At 35.0% G+C, this 16,308-nt stretch overlaps 1 protein-coding gene across 1 annotated transcript; it reads left to right on the top strand.

Annotated features, from left to right (window-relative positions):
• LOC120183047 (protein BOLA4, chloroplastic/mitochondrial-like) lies at window positions 1-2,787 on the top strand. The gene is made up of 3 exons (XM_039187842.1): window positions 1-288; window positions 1,767-1,834; window positions 2,390-2,787. Exons 1-3 carry the CDS (start codon window positions 1-3, stop codon window positions 2,541-2,543), a joined length of 510 nt encoding a protein of 169 aa, XP_039043773.1. The 3' UTR covers window positions 2,544-2,787.
• Window positions 2,788-16,308: the final 13,521 nt, after the last annotated feature.

Raw genomic sequence — 16,308 nt, 5'->3', positions numbered from 1 at the left:
ATGGCCAAGGCTATTTTAACAACTCGTCCTTACATCTTCTCATCAGCTAAAACCAATCTTTTCCTTAACTATGTCCCACTCCTTTCCAACTCCAGCAAAGACACGTTCTTGGCAATCAAAAACCATCTCAACTCAACCTTCTTTTCATCTTCCACCATCAACAACAATGGTGTTGTTTCAAAAACTAGGCCTGGAATTTTGGGTCACCGCAGATTTTCCATAAAGGCCACCCATTTTAACGAACCTGGCTCTTTTGACTCCCCTCTCATGCAATCTATGGAGAAAAAGGTACTGACTTTTTCCCCCTCTTTCCTTTCTCCGTTGGATTTTATTCAAAGTTCAATTTTTTCCACTATGGGATTGATATTTAGTTGTTTCTGCTTAGCCTGGGAAATGGCATATATTGCTTCTTCAGTGTTACTCGAATTTCGTTTTTTAAAATTATTTGAATTTCTCTCAATGCCGATTGCTTGAATAATTTACCTTAGGCTCTTGGGTTTAATTTGTTGTCAAGTTGACCAATTAATGGTTACATAAAACAATTTCCATGGTTAAGGTCTTCTTTAAAAGGAAAAAAAGGGATTTTTATGAAGTATGAAAATAAATAAGCGGCTTTTTAAATTAGTTTGGTCTCTTTAAGTTAACAAATGCAAAGGAAGACATGAAACAAGATTTATGTTATTGTATTTCTATGCTTTGATGATCTTTATTTAAGATTGAAAGAGTTTAATCTTCATTAGAAGTGGTGTATATAAAGCTTGTTGGAGAGGAAGGAAATATTACTAGTTTCCGATTGATCATTGTCTAAGGCCCCACCAACCTTGTTACAGTGGGGGTACCTCCAACCGGACTCTCAAATGGAGTGTAAGCTAATTTCGTAGAAACACTATTACTATAGCGAGCTTCATGTAGTAATTTAAAGCATTCTTACCTTTAATTCAAAACAAAAAGGAAATGTGAGTGACCATATATTGCCCCTTTCTATCTGCAGTCAAAACTATTCATTACATGTAGTTCTACCTATGGCTTAAGAAAATCCTAAAGCGAGCTTCATTCAAGCCCTCAGCATGCTTTCAAAGAATTGCATTCTCGTGGTTAGAACCTTTCAACAACAAAAAAAATCAGCAAATAGGAAAAGGTTGATTTCATCATTTTTAAACTTGGGGTATCAAAGGGAAAGTCCCTGTTCATGTTAAGAAATATTGCCCGGTTGTTTCACTGCAATCATGGCCATAGCATCTGAAATATTTTTAGATTGTTATATTAGCTGCAATTAACTATTCGAAAGCCCTATTGGTCCATTGACCTCAAATAACATATCTGTTTAATAACATGTCCAATTTCAATAATATCTCTGAGTTGGATAGTCAGCCCTTGTGAAATAGTCAATACAGACACATCGGTGACATTCTTCCAATGAGTCTTTAGAATAATCGCTATTAACTTTTAATGTGTTGAAGTTATCTATGAGATAATCATTTAGAGGAGAAAGCATTATTCCTTCGCTTCTGGTGGCTATGTTGGACCTTTACAACAATTATTAGTTTTGATAAGGCTTTGTATTGGACCAACATGTACGTGGTGACAGCAAATTGTAGCATGGCTGAAGTATAAACATAAGACTAGTTTTGTTAGAAAGGAAAATTTTTCTCTGCAATAGATGATGCTTTAATGCTGTTGATTAATGCTTGTTAATAGAGAGAGTATATTTCATTTATACTTTGTCTTTGATCTTCTTCAAGTTAATGATTAATTTGCTTCCACAGATCAAGGAACATTTAAATGCAGAATCAGTTACTGTAAAAGATGCATCTGGAGATGGCCGGCATGTTTGGTAAGATGTTTTCACTGGTTAAATTGGTTGATTTGCCTAAACAAATTACAAATAGGTGCATTGGCTTCTTGTTTCATTTTCAATACTTTTTTTCTGAACTTCTTGAATGTTACGGTGAATCCACACGATTAGTTGACATTCGTACTCAGTTAGTAATCTTCAGTAATGTATGAGATTTTTTGTTATCAACAAAAATTCCTTCTCAATTATGTAGGTTTGCAGCAATGCCTATAACCCGTTTACATGAACTCAAATGTGAGTGTCAGATTACTGGCATGTGTGTGACATAGTATGTTCTTAAAAGTTTTCCTATGTATTTAGAGAATCATGTCCAAGTATGCATAGACGCGAGCACTTAAAGAAAGAGTCGGATTACTTGGACATGATTCTCTAAATACATAGGAAAACTTTATATAAGTGCTTGGATTACTTGGACATAAAGTGTGCCAGAACATACTATGTCAGATTACCGTATGCATAGACGTAAGTTTTTCTAGTGTGCATTTCTCCGTAGTTTGCAGAATTTCTAAACTGTATTTATCTTGGATATTGCAGCATTGATGTTGTCTCTTCAGCATTTGAAGGACAATCGGCTGTGAATAGGCAGAGGATGGTTTACAAAGCCATATGGGAGGAGCTGCAAAACACAGTGCATGCAGTAGACCAGATGACTACACGAACGCCCGATGAAGCAGCGAGTCAGAAGTGATAAGAAGTATTTGCCAATATTTCCAACCCCAAAACCGAACTAATAAGTCTCCTTTAATTCCCTGCTTTACGAAAAGGGTGTTCATGCTACTAGCAGTTTGTATTCTTCCTCTCCTTTGAAGTCCATTTACCTTGACAATAAAAAAAACTTACGGTAGAATTTATCACCTGCAAAGCACAGACTAGAAAAACCAAAGACCCGAATTTACTTACACTTGGCTTTTATAGGTACAGTGGCTACCAAACTCTGATTGTTCGCATTGTTTTTCATTAGAGGTGTTCAAGAGCTTTTGAAAATTGACTTTTAAAAGTGCGGTAAAAATAAATTTTTAAAAACGTTGTTTAGAAGTGCAATTTAAAATTTAGTTATTTGGTATTATTGTTAAAAAGTGAGTTTGAAAAGATAAAATATCTATTATAGACATTATGTTGTAAATTAAAAATATAGAATTTAAATTATATTTACACTTATTAATATTATAATATATAAAATATTACTTAAATTATAATAAAAATATAAAAAAAATATTTTAAGATAATTTATTAATAATATTTTTAAAGAGGTTAATATTAAATTATTAAAATAAAATGTAAATATATAATTGAGTGGAGTTCATGCATTAATAAAGATAAATTTATAATTTGTTAACAATTGTAAAGTTAAAAATGAAAAAGTTACAAATCCCGACTTTTGCGATTGGTATAAAACTACTATTTCCACTGCACTTTTTTTTTATTTTTAGTATTGTTTTTGCGTTCAGAACTGACTTTTGAACTAAAAGTGTGTTTAAAAAGCCACGTCAAATGGGAACTAAATATAAAAAAGATTAAGAAACTCCTAACGTTTATGTCAAAGTAGGTATACATTACTATCTTTAGCTCATTTAAGCAAACCTAATAAGTTTTAGAAGGTATAGTATAGGATTTTACATGTAAGCTTCAGCCTTTTTCTTTGATTTTTTATTACAAAAATCTTTTTTTAATATATCATACATTTGTATTTAAATTAATACATCAGTACATTTTTTGTGTTCCAAACTTCCAATCTTGGGGCTCATCCATGCTTGATTTAATTTTAGTTGGGGAAAATGTATAATTACCCCTATTGCCTAACCTACTAGCTAATTTGGGTTGGTATTGCTTAATTCAACATTCATAGTGATATGACGAAGTTTTAATGCATGCTTCATCATCATCTCTCCATATTAATAATAATAACAATTGCATATGCAATATTTCAGCTCAAAAATATATATAAAAAAAACTTGAACATACCATAAAATTATAAAGAAAACGACAAAGAGCTCTTGCTAAAAAAAACGTCAAACAGTTCATATTTCAAGGTTTATAAAGTTTAACGGGAGCTACGTTTACAGAGAATGTGTTGACATTGATTAAAAAAGATTTTCAACGTATACTACTTTGAATCACCTCGAACTATTAAAAAAAAAAAGCTTAACCACGTTTATCAAATCATACAGGCTAGACTGTTAGACCATCTTTGGTTGAAGCTGAACCGCCCGAACCGTCGCGATCGTTGTGGCCGTTGTGTCTCCTGGAAGGACCATAAGGAGGAATGGGAGCACCCTTGGTGAGAAGATTGAAGGAATATGCTTTGTTGAAGTTCATCATCACCTTCTTATTCTTGTATCTTCTTTATGTTTGTTTCTGAGGCTTAAATCATGGATTCTGTACAAAGCTCCATTGCTCGAAGGAAACAGAAGAAAAACAAGTGACAGAAACAAAACAAAAACGGTTCTGGTATCCATCCAAATGAAGGAAGAAACAGAAAACAGATCGCTAATGAATAGTTGTGGGGATTTGCAGGTTGTTGGATTTTGTATAATGAAAATGCTGTGAGACAGGTCAATCAAGGTTGATTCTGATTAAATAGTAAATTTAAGGGATATAATTGTCTAAAATATAACATCATCATGACAATGTTACATTATATGAAAAATGGGGTAATGAAACTACCCCAATATTTTCAAATAGCATTGCAAAATCAAGAGATTAATATTGATAAATTGTTGCATTTAAATAAAAAAATTAACATTATTTCTAATATTTCTTTTAAAAAATATACATATGTAATCAAATTCTAGCTATTTAATTATCAAATAACATAATATGCGTAAAATGTCTCTAAAGTTTTCGTATGAATAATTTGTTGGAAGCGTAAGCGGACACTTGGTAATTTTATAATTTTTACTATTATTAATACGAACAAAAAAAATAAAATATGATACAAAACATTAACTGCGGCTAGTTCACAAACACAACCCTGCGATTCCTGCTATTCAAATTTGTGCTAAGCTTGATTCTTAATTCTAAATATTTTTTCACTCGTATACACCTTTCGTACATATTTATAAGAAAATTAAAGCGCCATATATGCTGCCATCCTTGACCTTGTTTTGCCGCCTCACTTAAGCTTAATAATTAAGCATTTCCAAGTGTTGTTGATTTCATGTTTCCATCAAATTCTTTCATGGTTAATTTGCTAAATTTTGACACATGTATTTAGTGCCTCCATTCTAGAAACAAATATTCTAGAAAATGATTGCCACCTTTTGCCAAGTGTGTTGCAGTTTCATTCCTTTGCTTCTCCAGAATTTTCATCTTTGCTTCACATGTTTCATGCTTTCTTAGTTTCCAAGCTCTTAGCTGCCTCGATCTTGTTGTTACCAAGTGTTTGTCACCATAATCAAGTTTGACTTTCAACACTTCCCTTCAAACTTATTTTTTATTCCAAACTTTTCTCCACTTGTCATCTCCAATCGATTCTTCATTTGTTATGAGATCAGTCTTTGCTTGTAAGCTGAAAAGTTAAACATTATTTAATTCATAATCGTTGTACCTTTCTTGTGTTCTTCTCGCTCTTGTGGATCTTTGAACTTTTGTGGGAGGTACTTCAGGATTTTCTATTATGTTGCTACCATTGCTGCTTTGGTTGATGACGATGGTGCATATTGTTGAGGATCTTGATTGATAAGATCGTCATCTTTATCTTCATTAAAAATAGTCCTTCAACTTTCTTTTCTTCTTTGCTCCATCTCCAATATTCTTCTTCATCGAACTCGACATCTCTTGAAATTATTATCTTCTTGGTAAGAGGATTATATAACCTCTAGGCTTTTCTTCTTTCATCATAGCCAATGAAAATACATTTTTCTCCTTTGTCGTCAAGCTTCTTTCCTCTCTGCTCAGGAACATGGGCGTATGCAATGCACCCAAAAATCTTGAGGTGTCAAACTCCTGGTTTCTGACCATTCCATGTTTCGTTTGGCGTCATATACTTTACATTTTTTGTTGGACATTGGTTCAATAGGTAAATTGCACATCGAAATGCTTCTGCCCAGAAATTTCTCGATAGATGCTTACCTTTTATCATGCTTCTTTCCATGTCAAGAATTGTCCGGTTCTTTCTTTCTGCTACTACATTTTGTTGGGGTATGTATCTATCTGCCAACTGATGGATGATGTAATTCTCTTTACAGAAGTCTTCAAATAAATTTGATGTATATTCGCCTCCTCTATCTTATCTAAGTATCTTCAAATATTGATTGCTTTGTTTTTCCACCATTTCTTTAAATTCTTTTAATTTTTGTAACGCTTTTTCTTTCAAGATATAAATCCAACACTTTTTAGTAAAATCATCAATAAAAGTTAGGTAATACATGTTACCGCTAAGCGATGGTATGTCAAAAGGACCGGCTATATTTGTATGTACTATCTCCAACGGCCTTATGGCAAGCCAGGATCTACCAACTTCAAAGCTTTATCTATGTTGCTTTCCTTTAATGCAAGCCTCACATAATTAATTTGGAGGGTTGATCTCTGGCACTCCTTTCACCATACTTGTTTGGAGAGTTGATCTCTGACACTCCTTTCACCATACTTGTTTTCGATAATAGCTTCAAACCAAAAAAATCCAAGATGCCCATATCATCTTTACTTGCAGTCTTCATGCACTTGACTTCTACTGACTCGATATCAATTGTGAAATGACGATTTCGAGTCATATCAACTTGTGTTATAAATTATCCTTCTTTATTTTTAATGGAAAATGAAAGATTCTTCATCTGCACTTCATATCCTTTTTCTAGGAGTTGACCAATACTGATGATATTGCTTTTCAAATAATAAACATCTGAGATGTACTTCTTGTCACCATTTCTCTGAGTTATCATGACTTCTCCTTTTCCTTTTACTTCTGCGTGTGAGTCATCTCCGAAATTTACTCTCTCATGGATTGATTCATCTAATTTCACGAGCAACTCCTTTTGACCATATATACAGTTGCTGACACAATTATCAAGAGACCAAATATCTTCCTTGTATTCTTTATTTCCTTTATAAGTGAGGAATATATGAGATTTTTCAATTTTTTCTTCTTCAGCTGGTGCTACATTATTTTTTTCTTCTTGTTTAGAAGCTGATCGACACTCATAAATATAATGACCATACTTATTGCAATTATAACATTGTACCTGAGATTTATTTCCTTGTTGATATCTGCCTCTACCTCGGCCTCAGCCTCTGAATCCGCGTCTACTGCCTAATGTTTGATTGTTTTCACTTATTTGATCGGTGACATATGACCGACCACCACGTCCACGAGTTCCTCGTCCTTTTTTGTATCTTCCATGATAATCACCACGATTTCCTCGGCCTCGTGTGTAACTGCTACTAGCTTCTCCTTCATTGACATTCATCTTGCTTTGTAAAGCTTGCTCCAAATTTTCAGAATCTTCATTTTGTTTCATTTTCTGTTCATGGGCTTAAAGTGAACCCACAAGCTCATCGATCGAAATTTGATATAAATCTTTTGATTCTTCGATTGCCACAACCACATAATCATATTTTCTTGTCAATGACCACAAAATTTTTTCCATCACTCTAACCTCGTCGAGTGATTCACCATTTCTTTTCATTTCATTCACTACCGCTTTTACATGATTATTGTAATCATCGATGTTTTCTGTGTTTTTCATTTTTAGCATCTCAAACTCAGCTCTAAGAGATTGTAAACGTACATTTTTCAGTACTTTGGAGAGATTTTTTGCAAAATCTCTCACGCTTGCTTTGCGGTCTTTGCATCAGAATTTTTTTCAAAAGGTAGATTCGTATACTCCTTGAAAAATAAAGAATAATGCTCTTTTATCTTTTTTTTAGGATTACTTCAGTATCATTTTCTCTTCATTTGTCAGGGTTGCTTTTGCTACTGCATTTTTAGGCTCAGCGTAACCTTCTTCGACAATATCCCGATAACACCTTCATTTGAATGCTCCAATTACCAGAGTTTGTCTTTGTCAATCTCGAGATTTGGGGTTGAATCATGTTGGCCATCTTCACTGTTGCGTAAATTCAAACCAAGCTCTAGATACCACTTGTTGGACGTGTAGGTGGGTACTTGATAATTTTATAACTCGCATTATTATTAATACGAACAAAAAATAAAATATGGTACAAAACACTAACTGCGACTAGTTCACAAACACAACACTGCTATTCAAAGCTTTGCTAAGCTTCACTCTTTAACTCTCAATATTTTTTTCACTCGTATACACCTTTCGTACATATCATACATAACCCACACTACATATTTAAAGGAAAATTAAACCGCCGTTTATGCTACCATCTTTGACCTTGTTTTGCCGCCTCACTTAAGCTTAATAATTAAGCATTTCCAAGTGTTGTTGTTGCCATGTTTCCATCAAATTCTTTCATGGTTAATTTGTTTAATTTTGACACATGTATTTAGTTCCTCCATTCTAGAAACAAATATTCTAGAAAAGTATTGCCACCTTTTGCCAAGTGTGTTGACGTTTCATTCCTTTGCTTCTCTAGAATTTTCATCTTTGCTTCACATGTTTCATGCTTTCTTAATTTCCAAGCTCTTAGCTATTTCGATCTTGTTGTTACCAAGTGTTTGCCGCCATAATCAAGTTTGACTTTCAACATAATTTGCATGCTAATAGTGTTGGTATTTTTATGTGTGATTTGCATATTCAGATTTACGTCGTTATTTGTATATGCATAAAATTATGTCATATATATTCTGTTGAGTTTGTGCAAGAGGAAGTATTTGACGGTTCAATTGGGGTCAGATATGATAGTAACTTTCATTTGCTAATCATTCTATATTTTAATTGATAATATTCACCTTGCTCTAATGGTTTATTCACATACTGATATTGATTCTTCTATGTAATAAATGATAATATTCATATTTTTATTTAGTTTTTGATAACTACGAGTTTTGAGAAACTTTGTCCTATCAGCTCAGTAGATGAACTGGATTGTTAAGGCTCTACTAGCAATTTCAATGTCACTCATCTATTCTACCTTTTAGTACCTATTTTGTTGCATTATTATACTAATGTTAATTTTGCGGGTAAATTACACCATTCCTCATTGAATTATACTCCCTTTCCTATTTTACTCGTTATAATTTTAATTCTTTTAATTTATTTACTGAACTTTCGAATTGCTCATGTTTTTATCACTAGGAATTATTTTATTATTATTTTCGTATGACGTGACATTTTATTATTATTATTTACTATAAAATAATTGAAAATATAAAATAAAAACAGAAGGTGGTCGGACGCCACCGTCGACCACCTTAGATGGTGGTCGTTCGGTCCTAAATTTCATGGGTTGCTTCGTCTCGATATCTTGAGTCCGAATTCGGCCTCCATTTTGTCGGAACTTGCTCTAAAATCCATGAATTGAAGATCGAAAGTGAGGAAGTCGAAACGTTTCAGTCGAGATTCATGGGTTTTGGGACATTTTCTAGTGAAACAACCACCAGATTCGGAATTAGGGTGTCGAGGCGAACCGACCCATGAAAATGGGACCGAACGACCACCATCTACGACGGTCGACTGTGGCGTCCGACCACCTTTTGTTTTTATTTTATATTTTCAATTATTTTATATGACTATTCAGAACTCGATTTGGAGAACAATCCTCCGAAAAGCTAACATGAACAACATCTGATTCCACTCTTCTATACCCCTGATTCTCTAGAATGTTTCCATGTGACAACCCGTCCTCTTTGTTCCGAACACCCAACGCGTCCTTGAAAGACCTTGTATCCCTTAAGGCAGGTTTCCGCACCTTTTTGACCGATTTTCCAGGCTCAGACCCCTTGCTATTAATTTCCAATGCTCTATCATGAAAAACTATGATCCTGTATCCATCTATTAGCCTCCCATCCGCCCTCGGAACTGTTGAGATGGCTTCATTCTACTACTGAACCTGACAAAGGCAAATGTAGACCCAGCTGAAATTCTCTTTCTGCTTCTGAACGCAATGAATACATCATTATTTGTTCCATACTCCTGGAATGCTTCCTTTAGCGTTAGCGGATGAATCCTTTTACTCACATTATTGACAAAGACATTGTAGAACTTAGACGACTGAACTGCTTTCCCCGCCTCACCTCTCCTCCCTGCCATACTTCAAACTGCGTACAAATTCTTCCTCTTTTGTTTTTTTTAGAAACTTTTATTTCAAGACTCTTGTGTCACATACTGCAATACCCTAATTTTGTGTGGACTAATTAAATTCGTTTGAAGCTAATCGAGAATTAGTTTGAAGATATTTGTGCTCGATGAGAAATTAATTCGAATGACACGAGGGTGTTGATGAAAGATGACTGGAAGCTTGCATTTGGGTTAATATGAAATCGAGAAGCTTTAGGTGCTGAATTGGATTGTAATCATATTTATTTCAGTTTGGAATTCAAGAGATAAATTGGAACAAAAGCAATCGATAAAGCAAAGCGATAGAAATACGAAGACTCTTGAGGTACATTCAAAGCAGTCCAGTGGACAGTGTAAGTAATCCATATTGATCGCCAATTTTGAACATGTTACAAGCATATTTGGATGAGGAAGTCTTCTTAACAATTATTCCATCATCTCTTAGCTTTCCAACGCACTTTGAATCAAATCAATCCGATATTGGTAGCTCGAGATATGCCTAAATTAATGAACACGGTGCAGGCTGGAAATAAATACGGGATTTACAACTAAATGCATAACCATGTGATGATTCATGAATCCATTAATGGCGTGTAAACTCATCCAAGGGGGCTAAAGGAGCACTTATAAGACATATATACATTGGAACAACTTGTTCAACACTTAGAAGACAAGCACATGCACTGCAGCAACATAATGGAGCACCTAGGAGACAAATCCAGCTCACCAATACAGCAGCAAGGCTATTGGAATATGGCACAAGTTTGGGCAACGTGTTAGAGCACTTTCAAGACAATTCCAACTCACACAGCATGGCACAATAGTTGTTTGAGCATAAGGACATGTTGGACAGCGTGATGAAGCATTAAGGAGACATGGACAGGTCACCAGCTTTGGTCATTCATAACAGAACGTGGGCTGCTTCAAACTAGTTGGAATTGCACAATAAGAACACCACCAGCCCTTTTTTTGTGGAGGGGGGACACTCACGCATGTTGGAGGGATTGGTTTCCACCAATTTGAGAAGGGTTCGGTCATTATGATGAAAAAAAAGGAAAGAAAAGGAGCAGCAATTAACATGGGGAGATCATCAACAACGGTTCGAAACTAGCAAGCAAGAGGAGGAACGAAGAAATTTAATCAGGGGATTTTTTCGAACAAAGGGGAGGGAATTACATTGTGAGCAGGTTGGTTGTAACATGAAGAAGAATGTAATTGTTCTCATTTGACAGAAAAAAATACAAAGCTAGAATTCGATTTTCAAAGCTATTTTTTATGATTTTTTTTCATAAGTTCTTTCCTTTCATTTTGACATCGTTTCCATTTTAAACAAAAATCATTGTTGAGAGGGTTCAACGAAAAACACAAAATAGCTTAAAATAAACCAATCAAAACCTATCGTCGTTTCAAGCAAAATCAAACCAAAGGAAGAGAGTAAGCGCATACCTGGTCTGTTCGAGTGCCATTGAAGGAGAAAACCACTACCGCCGGAGTTGGGTGAGTATATGGTGAGTTGTTTGCACCCTTTGCATGTCATTTTTCGGTTTGGTTACCATTTATCGGGTTTTCTAAAACAAAAAAAAAGAGGTGGATAAGGGTTAGGTCCTTACCTTAATGTCACGGGCTCCCATGGCTGGATTGGTGGTCCTCAAGGTTGAGAGAGTTAGGTTTAGGGTTGGGAGTTTTCGATGAAAATGTTTGAGGGTCGGTTTAACCCCTTATCGGGGCCGTGACGGGGTGGCCTATGTGGCCTTGAGTCTTGTAGTTATCTCGGTCGAGAGGGGAGGAAGATTGAGAGGGAACGGGATGTTCGTGAAAGCTTTAGGTTCTGTAGTTCTCTGCGATTGATGGCCTGCCGTTTGTGTTGAGGGAGAGAAATTGAAGAAGAGAGTAGGGTGAGAGGCTCGCCGAGCGTTTGCTAGTCGAGAAGAGGGAGAGTATGAGATGGGTAGAGACAACGACTCTGGGGAGTGTTAAAAGAGCAAATGAGAGTTAGGGTTAAACTTACATAAGTTTGGTATATATGTGTTGTTAACTTCCTAAAAAGGCTACTTTTAAGGCTTTTTTCACTTAAGTTATTGTTTGTTTAAAAGCTCATCTTAGGCATTTTAGGATCATGTAGTTGCATATAGTGCATTTGTGGTGGTTGTGCTATTTTATTTCTTAATGGTGTTGTTTGAGGGAAAGGTTCAGTTTGTTTGTGGTGTGCAGGGAATAGCAAGAAAAAAGGATTCTTTGGGAAGTAATGCCGCGGCATCACACGTTGCTAAAGTAGATTGAAATGCCTTGGCATTTCCGGCGTAGAAAAAGACAAAAAAATATTTCTGCATAAGGACAGCTGGCACTGGACAGCTGTCTCTGCACGTGAAGGACTGCTGTAACCGCCTACCAGAGCTGCCAAAGGACCACTGCCACTTGGAGGATAAGGTTCACACCCAACATGTGATTCTAGGGGTATGAGGGGTATTTTGCACCCAACAACCTCATCATTACCCCTAGATATTTTTATTATATATGACACCTCATGGGGGAGAAAAAAAAAAAAGAGAAAAGGGAGGAGGACACATACGGTAGCAAAAATCAGATTTTTATTTTCTCTTTTCCTTTCTTCTTCCTTGGGATATTCCTCCATTGATAAAGCTCCAAGGAGTGGCGAGCTAGGAGCCGAAAGGAGCTAGCGAGCTAGGTGGTTCACGGTGGCCGAGAGGAGACCTCCGGTGGCGCGTCGAAGGCTTCTTCTCAACTTCCCTTTTTGCTGCTATTTTATATTTATTTGTGGGTTGTTGGAACAAATATTTTCATGACTTTGTGTTTGGATATTTTGAACCCCACCATGAACTAACTTATTTGGTGGTGGTTGATTTAATGGTTGTTTGAACTTTATTTTTAATGGTATATTTAAGTTTATTTTGGTTCTTTATTTGCTTTGCTTATGAATGCTTCGCCATCTAGGCTTGTAAGAGACATGGAAATGTCCATTTCTTAGATGAAGGTTAGGTATTCGGAAGAATCCTAGACTAAAAATACTTGTAAGTATTCGGAAGAAATGCAAGATAAGATCCTCATAAGCAATGGGTTATAGTATTTTCAAGGGGCTTTGAACCGGCCTAGGAGTATTATAATCTAATCCCTTAGATCTCGGAAGAGACTAGGATAGGATTTCAACGACTAAAAAGGGTGTCTTTATCAATAGGGTAGGCTGTCCAACATCGTTGAGTGAGAGCAGGTGCCTTGGCATCCTATTCTGTTAGGTTCTTTAGAACACTTTAGGAAAGCCCTGTCGAGTAAGTAAACACTAGTTAGCTTAAATATACTTTAGAAATAAGTTTAGCATCTGTAGATCAATCCCTACCATTCATTCTCTTGGAAGCTTGTCACGTGAGGATTATTTTCTTTTCATTCTATTTTCTTTTTATTTACTGTTTTTACCATTTTTCATTGCCTTGACATTTCACCATACTCAACATTAAACATCCATCATTTCCATTGCATTTCCATTTGCTACACCATCATACCATCACTACATATCCACCAGCATACACATTTACATTGCCGTGACATTTGTATATATCAAGACTAACTATACTTAGATAGAATAGTGCATTGCTTTAGTTAGACTTTAGTAATTTCACCCAATCCCTGTGGAGACGATACTCACTCATCATTATATTACTTGAGCGATTGTGTATACTTGCACATTACTTGCGTATAATTTATAGTACTCACAACACACGAACATGTGTGCATTAAAACTGCAGTGTTTTGTTACCCCGTTTTACGCATGGATTAATCACCTTAAGAGTCACACAAGGTTTCATTTTAAGTCATTTTAATCCTAGTATCGAGTCTTTCATATTCTTAATTTTGTTACTTTATTTTACTCGCATTTAATTCTGATCCTACAATGTATTGTGTTTAACTTTCGCTATTTTAGACATTAGACCTTTAAGTTTTACATGTTACATTTTAGACCTCAGTTCCAGTTTTCGATGCTTTTAATTTAGTCTTTGTATTTAGTGCGTATTTAATTTTAGTCCTAGAATGGAGTCTAGTTATTTTTAATTTGTTCTTTATATTTTACGAGTATTCAATTTTATTCTTGAGTGGTAATGTATTTAGTTTCTGTTCTTTATACATTTGATTTGTAGTTTCTGCATGTTTCGTTTTAGTCCCTAGGTCGAAGTTTGCATGTTTCTAATTCTGTCTATTTATTTTATGTTAATTTAATTTTTATCCTAAATGTCGATTTGTTTCATTTCTGTTGTTTAGATTTTAGACTTTAAGGTTTTTGCATGTTACATTTTAGTCATACGGGTATGTTATTTTAAGCTTCTATGATGTTGCATATTTGGCATAGCATTTTCCCGATTTTCATTTTAGTTTTATAGGTGGTCTCGGTTTTACTTTGATCTTAGAATATGTAATGCATTGATAGGTTTTTTTTTTGTGATCTTTGTTTAATAGTGATTTTATCTTTAGATTTATTTACTCATTTATTTTAATCGCATGTTTAATTAATTTTTACATGACATCCCTTTTGCATAATTTGCATGATAACCTCATGAGCATAACTCAAAATTATTACATAATTTGATTAAGGGTAATATCCTTTTAATTTAAAATTGTTTTAAGTGAGTTGTCTTAACTGATTAGATATCCGCTTCTAACGATTTTAAATTAAAAGTGTATCCCATCAGTGACACCTATGAAATTGATTCATCACTTTAAAATTTGGGAATGGAAAAAAAGAAATGTTCGGCTATTTAAATTTATCGAGAAAAGGTTGTTATAACTATTTAAGATTTGGTCTTGATATTTGTAAATAATCGACTATTCTTTATTTTTCTAAAGGTTGGGTAATTTTAACTTAATCAATTTTGGTGCTAATCCTTCCCCATACGTAACCGACTCCCGAACTCATTTTCTGGTAACGCGAGCCTAAAATTGTTATTTTAACTAAAATTAATTTTTATTTAAAATGACAACGTTTTTTGGTGTCCAACCACATCCTAATCAAAGATTGGTGGCGACTCTTTATCGTGAATGAATTCCCAAATTCTCGAAACGAGAGGTTTTCTAAAATCACATTGCTTTTAATTAAAAATCAAACATAAAGAGAATAATTAAAAATGATGCGGTTTTTCCAAATCTCGCTCCCCCATCGTTTAAAAATCGTTTCGACAGTTTGGCGACTCCACTGGGAACTTTTTTTTAGAGAGTCAGTCCTATAGTCAGTTAATTGATTGTCTTTGCAATTGAAAGTTATAAATTCGCTCTAATTTGGTTTTTGAATCCCCTGTCTAGTTTTAATATTATTTGTTTAGAATTTGATTAACTAATAAATAGTTGTACTGATCTGTTTGTTAATGGTTTCAGATTATGTGTTTATAGAGGATTGGTCTTTTGAGTGTTTTGTGAATATGAGTTGTTTTATTTTCGCTTTTCCTCACACACTGCACAGTTGCATTTGCATGACATGAGCTAAAACCCCGCTCTATCATATTTAAGTAGGAGTGAGAGACTATTCCTTCGTGTGGTTTTCACCTCCAAATGGGATAGTGGATCACTCCTGGAGCTCACGCTTTATGGTCCTTGTGATGGTATTCACATCCGCATGGACATAGGAGGTGTGTTCCCTTGAAATTGAACTCGGTCCCAAAAGCCTGTGATGAGTCAGGATTGAGGGTTCGGCAGCCCAAGGGGGCACTGACAAGGACAATTCGAGAACCTATTGCTTTAGAACTGAACCCATCATAAAGTTAATGTAGAGCCTAAACTTAGGGCGAGCCTAACCGAACCTTAAGAATCCCGAGAGGAGGGTACATAAGGAAAAGTTTTTGTGTCATTTATTTTCGCTTTTTAAATAAATGTATGCGAACTAGAAATCATGCGGTTAGGTTTATTTTCTCGAACAAGCATGCGAATTAGATATCATGCGGTTAGGATTTTTTGTGAATAACAAAGCATGGGGGTAGATATCATGTTGGGTAGGATCTACTAAGCATGATTTGGTAGTCAACATGTAAGGGTAGGTTTTATTTGATATTTACGGTATTTACTATTTTGTTGTTTATCTTATGAGTACTAACCCGTTTTTTGTTTTATGTCTATTTTATTGTGGATTTATTGCATGTGCATCTTCATGTCATTCAAAGGTGTTAATTCGCAAGTGATTGACTAATAAGAAGGCTGGTCATAATGAGGCGAGAAACTCTTAGCTATGTAGTCAAAATCGGGAGATCCAGAGACATTCAAATGATTCATGAAGAA

This window comes from Hibiscus syriacus, unplaced genomic scaffold (genome assembly GCF_006381635.1).
Source record: "Hibiscus syriacus cultivar Baekdansim isolate YM2019G1 unplaced genomic scaffold, ASM638163v2 tig00112738_pilon, whole genome shotgun sequence".
NCBI lineage: Eukaryota > Viridiplantae > Streptophyta > Magnoliopsida > Malvales > Malvaceae > Hibiscus > Hibiscus syriacus.
The sequence above is the reverse complement of the archived record's forward strand: the minus strand, read 5'-3'. Positions and strand labels throughout refer to the sequence as shown.